At 41.1% G+C, this 16075-nt stretch overlaps 1 protein-coding gene across 2 annotated transcripts in view; it reads right to left on the reverse strand.

The window, feature by feature from the left end:
• PGM1 (phosphoglucomutase 1) overlaps positions 1-16075 on the reverse strand; it is a 66683-nt gene that overhangs the window by 18628 nt on the left and 31980 nt on the right. For both annotated transcript variants that reach the window (XM_054484379.2, XM_054484382.2), the window contains exons 2-7: positions 11913-12075; positions 11416-11562; positions 9722-9847; positions 6519-6709; positions 5147-5301; positions 2747-2862 (exon numbers count right to left, since the gene is read on the reverse strand). In XM_054484379.2, the coding sequence (XP_054340354.1) occupies positions 2747-2862; positions 5147-5301; positions 6519-6709; positions 9722-9847; positions 11416-11562; positions 11913-12075 (898 nt within the window). The remainder of the gene's footprint in view (positions 1-2746; positions 2863-5146; positions 5302-6518; positions 6710-9721; positions 9848-11415; positions 11563-11912; positions 12076-16075) is intronic.

The raw sequence follows: 16075 nt of genomic DNA on the forward strand, positions 1-16075 counted from the left end.
GAATTCAAATGTTTCAAAGTTCATAGAGTCACTAATGTCTACCCTGAGAAACTCTATGAAAGAACTGTTGGAAACATTCACTAGCAAGGGGCATGGTTGCTAAAAATTAACTCCTCTATAAATAAGAAGATCAAGAGTTCAGATAAATAAGCCCAGCTGTACTCATTCACAACAGCGATCTATGGCTATGCAGCCTGGCTGTTTAAATGTTTATCTCAGAAATATTACACAACAATTTTCTTTTTTTGAAGAGAGAGAGAGAGAGAAAGAGCTTGTGATTATCCTCATGATAATGAAGAGCATTCTCTCTTTGGATATGAAATATACCAAGGAGAAGCTAAAACCATGATTGGTACTAGGTATTTGTTGAGTGTGTTAATAAATGAGAACAAACTTTAACAATAGTCTAAAGTCTAACACTTTGGTTCAAAGAAATCAATTCCACAAACATAACATGAGAGACTTCCCTTGGCAAATAGTTCTAGGTAAAAACTTTAAGGGTTTAATTACCCACAACCTTACGTGGGCTAAACAGTATTATGTAACTTCCCAAAAACTAACACAAAGGAAAGTTATGTCAATAAAAATACAGTGTCCTAATCACTAGAAATAATCATCCCACCCCACTCTTCACTTGCCAGGCCAACCCTGGAAGATTTGGGCTCAGTTCTGGGCATCACCTTCTAAGAGTGGCATTGGCAAACTCAGAAGCACCTAGAGGCTGGCGCTGAGTCTATAAACAGTGTAAAATGAGGAACGACTGGAGGAAACAAAGATGGATGGCCTGAAGAAGGAAGGACCTGAGAGCTGCTTCTTGTATTTGAAGGCCTGTCGTGTAAGAGGAGCAGCTTGTGCCATCCTGTCTTCAGGCCTGTTCCCTGCCAGTCAGCACCAGGGATTCCTATTTGGCTCTGGGGCTCTGATCCCTCTTGCCCAAGGCTTCCCACATGGGTCTGTGGAAAAAGATGTTACTGTACATACTACAAAATGATGATAATAATAATCATTATTGCGGTGATGATATTGTATAATATCATCATAATTATTATATATAGTGGTAAACTATATTTAGGCAAAACTGTACTAACAGAATTCTTTACGGCAGAATGTTCTGGAATCTTCAAATGCTAATATCATTGTGAATATCCAAGACAGAGAAGTGTGGTCCAATTTTCCCAATTTTTCTTGACCTCTAGAACCCTCTCATGGAACTAGTATTCTTCCACATACCCACATGCTCTGGGAAACCTGACTCTAGACTTTTATCTTTTCACTAGGCTCAACACTGATACAGGTACAGGGCAACAGGAAACCAAAGGTTTTGACACAGTTGCTGCCTTCAAAGACATCTTCAGTCATAAAGAATGACTGATGCCAGGCCTGAACTAGATGACACTGTGAGGAGTTTCATGGGAGAAGACCACCTCATAGGCTCATTGGGCATTCATGTAGTATCCCTCAGAATAGCATGGCACCATGCCCATTATATGAAGTAGAAAAGGACTAAGCAGTGGCCTTGTAATCTCTGATTTAAACACCCACAACTTTGGGAAACTGTCTAGCCTTTGTTGTGGAAGTTGTTCAACCCCAAGACTCATCCAGCCTTCTTCATACCTTCCAATTCCATCAAGGCAGTTCATTGCCAAGGAATATTACCACTCTCGAAAATATCAAGTTGCTTAGAACTTTGTAAATATGTGCCTCCAATTTAGCAGCTCATTCTACCTGCTCTACCTCCAGACTTATAGGAAAGGAAATGAAATCAGTATTCTGTTCTGTTTAACCTGGCATGAATTGCAACTCAATTGCAAAGCTGAGAGAATGCTTGATTTTGATCTTCTTCTCTTCACTAAAGGGTGACAGTAGAGTACTATAGGACTAAGATCAGCGCATTTACTTAAAAATATTGGGTAGAGGGAATAAAAGGAGAAGAGATGCAGTCACTCAACTACCTTATAACCTGGCCGGAGACTGATACATGGGACAGGGCCACACACTTGAACAGATGTTTAGGAAAGAGAGACTGATACAGGCAGCATGAGGTAGCAGAGAAGGTCGTGAAGGAGGTGGGAGTTTGGGTCAACATTTGGACAAGCAGAGAGGAGGAAGGAGAGCACAGAGAGTGAGGTCTATAGGTCTTGGGTCATCCCCTGAGAATACTATGTACCCTTCTTTCACTCTAATATTAATACAATTACACAGACATCCTCAGGCACAAGGATGTATTTTTAATTTCTTGATCACCTAGCAACTTAGTTCCACCCTCATGTTCTTCCTTCATTTAGCCTTGATTACTCTGCTATAGAAAACTTGGGCCTATAAAAGAGAAAGATTTAATGCTGTGCTGAAACCTCTTCTTAAATAAAAACAAAAAACCGACTTGCTCCACTGTATTTCTTCTCAGAAATGAAAACATTTATAAAAGTTTCTTTGACCACCGAAGGAAGAAAAATCTGTTTATCGCTCTGTTTAATCCCTGCAGACCAATGACCATGCTACCGAAGAGGCCCCCCAGCTTCCTGTCTGAGTCGATGTGATCCTCTGAAAGTAAAATTAGCCTTTCTGGCTGAATGTGCTCACCCCTTTTCAAATGTGTACACTTCATCAGGGTTGTTATAAATAATTTGTGCCTTGATTTAGGACACATCGGCTACTGTTGCTATTTCAGTGCTACCTTAGCAGTCTAAGCTTTTACTGGAAATAGTGGTTACAGGGAGGAAAATGCTAGCACAGGAGTGTGACTTACCGGTCCCGAAGCTCTCCTCCCCACAAAGGGACAGTTTGCTCGCATCCATCAAATTCCCAAAAAACTTCCAGCCAGTTGGGGTCTCATACAAAGCAATCTTTGTAGCATTAGCCACCCTTCAAAGGCATGAAATCAAAGTTACATCACAGCAGGACTGTTAGCGTAGCCACGTGAGGGACGGAAAAGGGCAATCATTATTGTAATCAAGGGTCCCATTTAGCATTGCTCAGAGTCATACATAATTCTAAGATTGGTGGAAAATCATAAGAGAAACCTTGGGCACAATGGGCTATTATATGTGGATTCAGAGAAGGCGGAAGAAGAAAGAATTAATTCAGATCATGGAGTTTAATATTTTAGAAGAAGCATCCGTAGTAAAATGTTCAGGGCTGCTGTTTAGGCTATTTAAACCCACATTTTGGATACAGACTGCGTCTATAATCAATCTACAAAGAAGAGAAGAATGATGTTTTGATGCACCTGTAATCACAGAAGCATGACATACTGGGTCTGGGCAGTTAGCAATTTACAGAGAAAGAAACAGGGCCCAGAATGTTATGTGATCAGACCAAGGTCACAAAGCCAGGATGACCGACCGCCCAGTATTCAGCTGTCTGGTCAGTGCTGCTTTTGTCTCATCAGAAGTCTCCCCAGGGGAAACGTCCAGTGGGGTCTCCCCTAAGTATCGACTTCACCCACACTGATTAGCGGTTCCCCTTCCCTTCTAACACATCTTTTATTTCTCTCTAGGTATCTTTAGACTATTTAAAACCTTTGAGCGACTTAAAAAAAAAATTCCTTTCCCTTTGAACATGAAAAGTTACCTGATAAGTTCCATTCACTGTTTGAGTGAGATTTGCTTCCCAGAATGTTTGCCTTATTTCCAGGGAAGCAATGTCAGCTTTGCATTCTGATATTTGAGGAAAAATCAAATCTATGATTTTGAAAACTATGAAAGTACAATAAACTTTTATTTGGGTAATGAGGTAGTTCAGTTGTGCTTCTATATGTGGATTATCAATTTTTCCAAAAATTGGAATTACACTGCTCTTGGATGACATAGAAGGTATTCCGGGACCTGACAGGCCTAACATATGACAGTGTGACCTCAAACCAGCTCATAATTTCAAATGCAGGACCTGGCGGTAGACGTGCTGGGCTCAAATGCTAGCTCTAATTTGGTGGTGAGATCTTGGACAAGACTGTTAACTTCCCTGACTTTCCATTTCCTCTTCCTTAAAATGAGGTCTGCTGTGAGGATCAATTGAGATGGTGAATGTAAAAAACACTATACAAACTACAAACCACTATATGGATATTAGTGGCTATTTTCTTGTTAGCTGAAGCAAAGTCAGCACCAATTCTATAACCATCTCCCCTCTACAGAAAACAACTGCATGGCCCAGTGGGTGGGAGCAAAGGCTCTGGGTTCAAATCCTGAGTCAACCATTTACCAGCTGGGTGACCTCGGGTAAGTTACTTCTTCGTCCTTTGGTTTTCCCACCAGAAAAACGGTGTTAAATACAGCATTTACCTCATGGGGTTCATCTGAGAAGTAAATGAATTAAAACATGCAAAATATTTAGTGTCTACAACAAAGTAATGTTCAATAAATATCAGCTATTATTATAAGAGCCTAGAGATATATTACAGCCTACTTTCCTCCCTGGCCTTGACCTTTTATTCATTCATTCATTCTTTACCTTTTATTCATCAAACATTTCCTGCACACCTGACATATTTCAACTAATGTTTTCCCTGGTCCTCATCTGTTATGACTTTAATTTTTCAATTTTTTAAGTGTGATCTAACAAGCCACCTCAAAGCCTTTGTACAATGAAGTGATATATAAACATTCACTGTGTTTGTGTGGGCATGAGCGATCCAGTTGTTGAAACTCTAAAATTACTTCAAACTGCTCTTTCACCCACACTCTGTACACACTGCAAAAGGAAAGTGATCCTCCAGAATGACGTCTTGAGTACTTCCATTGTTATTCATTAACACTCAACTATTCATTAACTTTAAAAAATTATATGTGTGTGTTTGTTCTACTATGTGGCAGGCACACTATGGTCAGGCAGAGTCCAGGATGGTGAACAAGACAGTCCTTTCTCTGTAGAAGTATACAGTCTAGCAGGGCAGCCCATCAAGAAAACAGGCTACTAGAACAGTGTGGTAAGTGCCAGGAGGAGGAGGCCCAGGGTGCCAAGGGAGTGCGGAGAGGGGCATTGAATCCAGAAAAAGCCACCCATCCCCTCACACAAGAATCGCTCAGCACACTCTGTGCATCAGATGCCCATGCTGAAAGGGAAGGACATGTGTTCCAGGCACAGTGAAGGGTACGGTGAAGACTGGGACGACCCAAGACAGGAAGGCCAAGGGAATGGAGACACCTACCGGTCCAGGGCACCACTTGTGGGCATGCTCCGTGCAAAGCCGCGGACCCCAGTCTGCTGGAAATACGGAATGCTGAAGATGTTGGCAGCAATGACAGCCACAGAGTCTGAAGGGTTCACAAAGAACCCATGCTTGCCCAGAATCATGTTTCGATCCTTGGGGAGAAGAGAGGATCAAAGAAAGACCTTTTAATCAAACTACAAGAAATCAAACTATCTTTCATGGGGGTTTTATAAAATGTAAAACTATAAAATTTGAAATTGATCTCTTTTCCGTACTGCATTTTTAACACTGGGTTTTATTTTCAATGGGTTTATACAGTACCACTGGGCCAAAGGCACCTCCATGCCAAAGAGTTAAAACTGTTTTCAATTAAAGTCCAAGCCCTACCTCCTTTTGAGCTGAGTCCTCTGTTCTCTCTCCAGAGGCCAGCTAACTTTAACCTCCTAGACTTTTTCCAGACTCTGGAACCAATCATCTTTTTCCCAGGGGAGGAGAAAATGCAATGAGAGAAGAAATATTGGCTGTTTACATAGTTTGGTAGGTCTACTGGGTAAACTGTGTACCACAGTCTGTGTACCACGGTAACTGGGAGGGTGGCCAAAAAACACTCCCAGCATGCACTGCATCACAAAGATGTACTACAGAATAATGTCTGCTGGAACCCCTTTAATTTCCCAACATTTTGATAGGGGAAAAATTATTTTTCAGGAAACAATGGATTCTAGCTAATGGTAACACTAGCAACAACAAAAATATATTTTCAACTAAGTAAATGTATACAGTGCCTACCATCAGTGAGATACCAGGGATATAAACCTAAGACACATCTCTTCCTTGTCTGGTACATAGTCACCCTTGTAAATAAAACAGCTTATTTCTAAACACTTTAATTGTAGAGAATGATTAAAATGTTAATTCTTTCAATATCATCTTCATATAGGCAATGAAATTACAGCTTCAATATTCAGCTCATGTGAATGAATGAATGGGTGTATTATAAGATTACAAAACCTTGTCCAGAGATTAAATAAGTAGCCAGCTGCTGGTTGAGGGCAGAAACCTACCTTAAGACAGGCATCTAGAACTCACCCAGCTCAGGAAATACCAGTCATTCTATCATAATCAGAACCTAATCATTGTGCCACTGTTAGCAAGTATGGATGTCTGAAATTAAACGTGTGGGTTTCATTTCAATGACTCCTATTCCTGTTCAAGAGGGGCTTCTAATAATTTAGTTCTGACCTCGGGTCAGAATGAGGGATCCTTAACAGTTACTCCCTGGGTCTGGCAGAAGCAGCCCACTTTTTTCCCCATCTGCAGGATCAGGCCTGGCCTGCACCAGAGTTCACTTAAATGTACTTATACCCACCCCATCTCCATCAAAGGCAGCCCCAAAATCATGCTCTCCTGACTTCATGGTCTCCACCAGGTCAGCTGCATAGGTGAGGTTGGGGTCAGGGTGGTGGCCTCCAAAGTCCTCCAGAGGAACACAGTTAACTGCCGAGTTCGCAGGGGCACCGAGTTCTTCACAGAGGATCTTCTTTACATACGGTCCCACAACTATATACAGCATGGAATAAAAGTATACAGAATCAGAAAATAAAACTCCTTAAAGTATGAGGATTCAGGGGTGAGGTGGATGCACTCTGGGGAGAAGAATGGCATGAGAAACAACAGGAATGTGTGAAATGTGTTCAGGGACTAGTGGAGAGATACGCCTGACTGAAGAAGAATGTTCTCTAAAAAGGAACAATGAGAGATTATGTTGGAAAAGGTGGGGCCAGTTCATGAAGGGCAGAGTGGGGAAGGGAAAGGAAACCAACCATTATGAAGGCCCTATTGTATACTTGTGCTTTCCCATTCAGTCCTTCAGAAAAGCTCAGAAGGTTGTATAGCTTAGAGCTTAAGAGCCTGGACTCTGGAATCAGAGTGTCTGGGTTCAAATCCCAGCTCTGCCAATCATTGGCTGTATAATAATTTTGGGAAAGTTATTTAAACTTTCTGTGCCTCAGTCTCTTCCATCTGCAAAATGAGGGTAGTAATGCTAACTACCTAACAGGATTGATGTAAGGATTAAATGAGTTAATAGTTATGAAGTACTGAGAATAGTCCCTGGCAGATATGTTATAAATGTTTATATTATGATTATCACCTGCAGTTTACAGATACATTGGAATGCTGGTGTTCTGAGGTAAAGACATTTGCCCAAACTTACATGGCTAGGAAAAGTGGGAATTGGGATTCAGAACTGTTATCTTTCTACTATGACAAGCTAGCTGACAAACTGATTAAAAAACCACAAACAGGCCGGGTATGGTGGCTCACACCTGTAATTTCAGTACTTTGGGAGGCTGAGGCAGACAGATCACATGAGGTCAGGAGTTTGAGACCAGCCCGGCCAACATGGTGAGACCCTGTCTCTACTTAAAAAAAAAAAAAAAAAAAAAAATATATATATATATACACACACACACACACACACACACACACACACACATACACACAGACACACACACACACGCATACACAAAGATTTGCCAGGCGTGGTGGCAGGTGCCTGTAATCCCAGCTACTCAGGAGGCTGAGGCAGGAGAATCGCTTGAACTTGGGAGGCAGAGGTTACAGTGAGCCGAGATTGCACCACCGCACTCCAGCCTGGGCAACAGGGCAAGACTCTGTCTCAAAAAAAAAGAAAACAAAAAACCCACCACCAACAACAAACAACAGGAGAAGCCAGTTACATATGTTTACAGTGACATTTTATATAACTACCAAGAACATGCATCTCTGAAATGCTGAGAGAGTATTTTCATCAAGGATGGTACTAATCCCAATACAGTACATGCCCCAGAGGTCAGAACACTGTAGAATAAGTGTGTCCTATGAGGGGTCACCTGTTAAGCAGGTTACTGACACACCACAGAATGAGGTCAAGGCAGCCAGGGCTGAGGGATATAGAAGTGAAAGCATTAGATGAACAGCCAAAAGACCTGGAGAAAAGTAGTCTACTTCCTGAGAAGCTCCTCTTACCCAATGCCCTCCTCACATGCCCCATTCTCCGGCCAGCCCAGGCCTCTCGTTTCCCTAATGTGACATCCATTTTTAAGCCTTCATGCCTTTGCCACAGCCACCGACTCCATGAGAATGACCATTGCTTGATTTTTCATCACTCTAGATCTTTCTTTCATAAGAACTGAGTTGGATGCCACTTCTTCCAGGAAACCTTTCTTATACCTAGTCAAATTATGCCTTCTTCCAACCCCAAAGAGAATACTTGAAATTCCAACTCTCATTTTGTTGGCCTGGCAGGAGTTAGTTTTTTAGGGATTTTTTGTTTTTTTGAGACGGAGTCTCGCTCTGTCGCCCAGGCTGGGGGGCAGTGGTGTGATCTCCACTCACTACAACTTCCGCCTTCCGGATTCAAGCTAGTCTCCTGCCTCAGCCTCCTGAGTAGCTGCGATTACAGGCATGTGCCACCACACCTGACTAATTTTTTGTATTTTTATAGAGACTTTTATAGAGACGGAGTTTCACCATGTTGGTCAGGCTGGTCTCGAACTCCCGACCCCATGATCCACCTGCCTCGGCCTCTCAAAGTGTTGGGATTACAGGTGTGAGCCACTGCGCCTGACCCCAGGGTTAGTTTCTTACTCACCTCGTCTCCCCAAACATTGCACATTCTTTGAAGAAAGTAATCTGCCCAGTTCCTGCCTATTCCCCAGGCATGCATGTTGCAGGTATGCAATACACATCAGTTGAATGGTTTAAAATGACAGAATCGCTTTTGTCTGAGTAAGGCCTCCATTCTATGAGAGTCCAGAGGCCAGCTAGGACCCAAGAGAAGTTTCAAGGATGGAAGGTTTTAGTTCACCAGGAGAAGACTTTCTGTGGTTTGCAGTGTCACAGGAATCCCTGAATTGCAACACTAAAAGGGTTCAATCGCAGGCAGAAAGGCTTCTCCAACCAAGCAGATGTATGTGTATAGGTTTCAGGGATTCTCATATACCTACATGTCTGAGAAAACCTCGTGGTTCTGGTTCACAGTGATAGCTGCCCTCTCTATGGACCTGACCACACAACCCACGGAGGAAGAAGAGAGGGCTGTACACATCCTGTTGTTCCTGAATTTAATCCTCAGCTTGCTCCTGCCCTCTTCTAAGAAAAGGAGCATGTGGGGGCAGGTGAGTGGGGGTGTGGGGCTCAGGAGTATGTTTATCACATCTCTCAAATGACCGTCGTCTCAGAAATACATGGGGGTGTGCAGCAAGAACGTAAGGTATCTTCTGAGGGGGAGGGAGAGTCCACAACAGCAGTTGCATGTTACTCAGAACCTGATGCTTAATGTGGAAACGCTGACCTTCACACGAGCTTACCACGAGGAGTGTCTCTACTATTTTTGCTACATATAATTAGATTTTTATCTGTGTGAATATTGCTCTGGTTGCAAAATAACTCTATTTAAAAACCATCAGAGAGACTTGAGAAAAGGCTTGTTGACGCATCATGATACACACAGAAGAGGGCAACTTCCTATCCTCAAGAGATGGGAATTGAAAAGAAATGATTGTATACCTCCATGCATAGCATCAATACGGATCTTCAGTCGGTTCGGCCCAGAAAGTAGTTCTTTCAGTGCACTGAAATCAAAGATGCTTCTCAGCATTGTAGCGTAAGCTTCTACCGAATCCACAATTTCCACTGTGAGAACAAGCAGCATTAAAAGATGGAAGGACTAAACACATTTAGAAATACTATATTCTGATGTGATTATATTACTGTAAACCTGCTATTGCTATTTTAAAAGGACAATTACTGAACAGCTCCAATAATACGACTGTTAAATGATATCCAATACTATCTAATACTACCAATCCTTATCTAATAATAACAATTTTCCTGAGAGGTAAATGTTATTAGTCCTATTTGATAGATGAGGAAACTCAACGTGTGAAGGGTTAAGAAACTTGCCCACACAACTTGGATGAGGCACACAGGGGATTTTCAACAGAGGTTGTATAAATTCTGCTATGCCACCACAGTGCTTCCCCATTCGTCATCTTGAGAGGTATGTTTTGGTGTTATAGAGAGCAGAAAATGTAATGCCTACTTTTCTTTCCTTTTCTTTTTCCAAGTCCATTGTCATCAAGACGTAATGGTACTAAGTGGAAAATGAAATTTTTTAATGAATCACTTTTCACAGGTACTGCTTAAGGAATAAAACAAAAATAAAACTTATATAAATATAAGAACTTAGTATTGTTGTTCTTGTTGGATATTCAGGGCTTCTGAACATTTTCAAAACTGTTGGATATTCAGGGGTTCTGAACATTTTCAAAATATGAAGAATTTAAGAAACTCTCTACTGGTATCTTCTGAACCTCAAGAATGTCTTCGAGATGATCAAAGTGTCACTTTATCTTTGTTAGGATGCAATTGTCAGCTCTCCATGAGTAGGTTCAAACAAAAAAATGCAATCCATCCTTTAGCCAGGAACTAAATGACTAATAAAATGCATTCCATAAAGTTGCAATCCAGAAGAAAGTAAACATGTTAGGGCAAAGTCAAAACGCAAGTTCATTGCCAATCATCTCATCCTCATTTTATTAATCTGAATAATTTTATAAATATTTATTCTGTCAATTATTACAATAATTCAACAACAAAATGTTAGCCACAGCTGCCTATGTAGGGAGTTGCAATTTGGTCCCCCCAAAATAGTCTGATTGATTTTACTGAATGAGGAAAACTAAAATGGAAAGTGTAGTCTTGCGAATCATTCAAACCTGAGTTGAAATCCTGGTTTTGCCATTCACTGACTGTGACCTTGAGCCTGTTACTTAATCTCTCTCAGCCTTTGTTTCCTCATCTGTAATAGTGAATGCTGACAGTGCTGCCCTGACAGATCTACTGTGAGAATAAAATGGATTAACGTGTGTAAAGACCTTGGCATGTGGCAAGAGGTCAACAAAAGTTAACTATGAATGTAATCTTACGGGTCTTCTAGTCAAGGCATGAAAACTGAGGCCTAGAGTGTTGGAAATGACTTACCCAATGTCATGCAGCTGATCCCTGGCAGGGCCCAGGGAGCCCAGGTCTCTGGACTCCCAAACCTAATTCCAGACTTGTTAATTAACTAACACTTGCAAAGCTTACAGACCACTCATGGAAATCTTTCCAAAGCTGAAGACCCTCTACTAAAACGTTGAAAGGAAAATCGCTCAACTTGGAAATAGGAGTGGGCAGAAAGAGGAGGAAAGTAAACATGCCTGTGAAGGGTTTGAACTTATTTTCCAAGTCAAACTGCTGCTTTCCCAGAACACCAAGGTCTACTTTCAGGTCAGGGCAAACTGCATATTCTTCAATTGTCTTGCTGATTTGGAAAATTTTATCAGTTATTGCTTCTGGAGCAGGACCTGGAAACCAAACAGCAAACAGTGGGTCACTTCGTGCAGCTCACATGGAAATACAAAGAATCCAAAGCTCATCAGTTCCTCTTCACTAGCACATCTACCATTGCATCATTCAGTCAGCAAAGTAGCACGATTTTTCCAAAAGAAAATATCATGTTAAGGAAGATTTGTGCATGGCTCTTCATATTCAGGTATAGTCAAATGAGAATCATTTCATTGTCACTGAAATGAAGCAAAGAGCACCTACCCCCTGCAAAGGATCAGAACCAAAACCCTGGTCTCCCAAGGCTCCAGGTATTGGTTTATTCTAATGAATATAAACTTACCTGTCCTCAAAATGACAGCAAACTCACCTCCATTAGAAATATTGAATTTGATTCCAAAATCTCCATTGGGGCCCCCTGGGTTGTGGCTGGCTGTCAGAATGATCCCACCAATGGCTTTGATTTTTCTAATGATGCAGGATACAGCAGGGGTGGAGAGGATTCCATTCTGTCCAATAACCAAGCGACCGATCTAGGCAAAGAAATCCAGAACACACTCTTTAACATCAATACATCCAGAGTCACAGCTCAGAAACAACACCAAGACAACAGGCAGATGGACAAAAAAATAATAATAATAATCTGTTGGACAAGAAAAGACTTTATTTAATAAAAATCTACAGCTTGGATGTCTCCACCATATTACTGAAGTAGAATCAGCAATGTTGAACAAATTCCTTCAGATGGTTTTGGGACTTTGTAGTTTTAGAAGTGTGTGGTCTGTGTGCACTGTAAGGCTCCAGCATGAAAACACAGCATATTAAAAAGAGCCTTTCCAGATCGGGGTCACAATTTGGATGCATTGAAAGAATATGAGAAAACCCACATTTTGATCCAATTTTTATCCATTTTTATCCAATCAATCATACTTTCAATCCACAATGGGAGAAAAGAAAAGGTTTAGCTAGTTAAAGGGATTCTACCCAAAGAGAAGTCTTTTTTAAAGTAAAAAGGGCCAATTTTATATCAAGATTATTGAAAAATGACTCATCAATTTATCTTTCCAGTCAAGCTTGGCTTTTTCATATAGTGGGTTTCCTCAAAGCAAGACACACCTACTTCTGTTACAGTGTACCTGGGTTACCTCCTGGGCCTAAGACAAGAATGCTGGAGTTATTCCTGATAAACCAGTCAGAATGACCTACATGAAAGGGCGACAGATGGGACTTCTGTTGCATTCTTAACTTACCTTCCCATTATCTCTTACAGATGGTATCAGTACTGCTCCTAAATCTTTTTTGCTAAAATGACAGTAATTTATATCTGTTTCAACATGACTCAAGTTGGAAAAGAAGGTTGAGGTGCTGTCAGTTCCTCTTAAAAAACAGGGATTTTTTTACATTTTCCATTTGTTATTTCTTTTTGCTTCACCCAAGATAAATATGATTGAAGAAACAACTTGATGGTGGAAGATGTGTTTCTAATGTTGAAAATGTCCATGAGATATCTGGATTCCCTGGGGAGAGTTTCTCTGGGACTGTTGGCTCTGCCACCCTTCCCAGAGCTCACTGAAAACTGTCAACCACTCCACTACCAACCACCTCCCAGGGAGCAGCTAGTTCACTTCAGTTACCTCTTAGCTCTCATATGTTGATCTCTGAACAATTTCTGTTGTAGCTCCCCTAATATATTGGTTATATCCTGCCTTCCCCAGGAAATGGTAACCACCAGGGTGGATGCCATCAGTAGGCTGCATTTTAGACTACAGGAACCTGCAGATAGTGTGGAATCAATACCGATGATTGTTACCGAGCTACAGAGTGCTTTCTACATCCCATGGTACTTTTGATCCATTCCCACATTTGCTCCTCCCAAGTACCACTGCAAACATGAAGAAGCTGAGGTCCAGAGTTACCATGATCCTGCCCATTCATTCATTCTTGCCTCCACCCAGCAGCAATAATAACAAGCATTAATGGAAAGGTGCCATGGCAGACACTGGCATAGATGACATGACAAAGCCACACAGCACATTAGTGGCCATGGTGGGGGAAAGTATTGAAACCTCCTGACTCAACACAGCGACATTTCACCTTCCAGCAGTTTCCAGGTGTGGTTGTGATGCGAATAAAAGCCTATGTTTAGGCAGTTCCAGAATGTCCATAGGAGGGGTTTAGGGGTGGCTTGTCGAGTTGTATTTACACACCAAGCATACCAATTTTTATATAGATTGTATTTGGTGTGGAAGGAGAGGCTGATATTAAGCTACACCACCCATGTCACCCCTTAATTCTACCATTCCTTAGGGTGAGATTTGCAATAGTTCCAGGCTGAGGGGATTATGCCAAGGGTAAGAGTAAGAAGGAAAGTTGAGAGATAGAAGCAAGGTAGCTTCTCTCTTGAGCCCAAGAAGAGGTACATCTGGTGGAAGAACTCCCCTTCCAGATCGGGCTCTTTCTTGGGAATCACCCTCAGGAATGTTGCTCTCAATCTGATACAGGGGAGACACTGCTCTATTACCCTCCTTCCCTTAAAGATGCCTGGACCACTGCAACAGCTCCTAACTCAATCTCCCCTGCCTCTCTTCCACAGGAATCGCTCTTACTCGACCCTGGCTGGATCCATCTGACCTACTCAAACCCATCTAGTTCATCTTTCTAAATCATAATTCTGTGTCCCTTTTCTGACTCCAAAACCTTCCCAGAAATTCCACTTCTAGGTATATACCTGAATAATTGAAAGCAGGACGTAGACAGACACTTAAACACCAAATTTCATAGCAGTATTACTCACAAAAGTCAAAGGGTGGAAAGAACACTAACGTCTATCAGGTGAACGGATAAACAAAATATTGCGTATACACACAGTGGAATATTATTCAGCCTTAAAAGTGTGTGTGGGGGGGTCCTGCCATATGCCACAAGATGGATGAACCCTGAGGACATTATGCTAAGTGAAATTTGTCATACAGCATTTGTCACAAAAGACAAATGCTGTATGATTCCACTTACATGAGGTATTTAAAGAAGTCAACACCATAGTAACACAAAGTACAATGGTGGTTGCCAGGGGCTCAGAAGAGGGAAAGATGGAGAGTTGTTCAATGGACATAGACTTTCAGTTTGGCAAGATGAAAAATTTCTAGAGATATGTTGCACAACAATGTTTCGTTAACATCACTGAACCACACACCTAAAAATGGTTAAGGCGGTAAATTTTATTATATGTTTTTACCACAATTAAAACTTTTTAAAGAATTTGTCACTGTACTCAAAGATGACATTGCAATCTATAGATATGGATGTGATTGGAAGGACATACATAGGATAATTTTTTTCTTTTTTTTTTTCTCATGTGACTGCCAGGTCATAAGGATAAATATTTTTTAACTTAAAAAAAGGGAATAAAATTCTGACACATTCTACAGCCCGGATAAGGCTGGAAAACATTACACTAAGTGAAATAAGCCAGATGCAAAAGGACAAGGATTGTCTGATTCTGCTTCTATGACATAACTAGAATAGGCAAATGCATCAAGACAGAAAAGTAGTGCAGAGGTTACCAGAGGCTGGTGGGAGTGGAAATGGGGAATGATTGTGTAACGGGTAGAGAGTTTCTGTATGGGATGATTTTTTAAAAAGGCTCTGGAGATGGATAGTGGTGATGGTTGTACAACATTGTGAGTGTAATTAATGCCAGGGAACCATAAACTGAAAATGGTTAAAATGGTAAATCTGATGTTATGTATATTTTACCTTTCCTGGCTCTCAAGTTAGAGATAACCCCCTCAGCCAGGCACTAAGAGTCCATCCTCAAATGGCCTCCCCTGCCTGCCTTCCTTTCCCACGACTTCCTTCCTTAAAACTCATGCCTCCCCACCAAAATGGGTTACTTCATTGTTCTCCAAGCATCTAATAGTCAAACATGGCAGGGAGTAAACTTTAAATATTCCTTTTAATTGAAAACAGGGCTTGGTATTTTCTTAGGTTTCATTAAAAAAACGAGTTCCATTTTCTTTGCCCTGTAATCATGCACATGGGTCCTGCTCTTACCTCTAAACTTACCTCTCAGTTTAGAGCTCTGGGGACTGAATGAGATATCAATATTCTAAAAGGGGCCCGTCAATATCTTATTTTGCGCAATAAAATGTCCTTTAAAAGCAGAGAGCTCTATGTAAATAAAAATGAAGAGAAACTTATAACCCATAAATGTACCAGATAAAGTATGGTAAAGGGAAAAAAATAAAATGATCTCCATTTAGCTCAGTGGGCTGAAAAGCCCTCCAAGAATCAGCTTATGGGCACAGTGGGTATTAATGAAAATGAGAAAGGAGCACTGACTTTTGTCAAAATCTGTGGCAATAATTATCCTTCCTTTAGATTTCCTCCCTGCAGTCCTACCCACAATCAAAGGCATGTTAAAACAGTCAGAATTTAGGATATGTTAGAAAGAGAAGAAATCAAACCCTTTAGAATTTCATAGGTTTAAAGTGCATCAGATTGAAGTGCTTTATCAGTCCACTAATGTTTTAA

Source organism: Pongo pygmaeus, chromosome 1, assembly GCF_028885625.2.
Source record: "Pongo pygmaeus isolate AG05252 chromosome 1, NHGRI_mPonPyg2-v2.0_pri, whole genome shotgun sequence".
Lineage (NCBI taxonomy): Eukaryota > Metazoa > Chordata > Mammalia > Primates > Hominidae > Pongo > Pongo pygmaeus.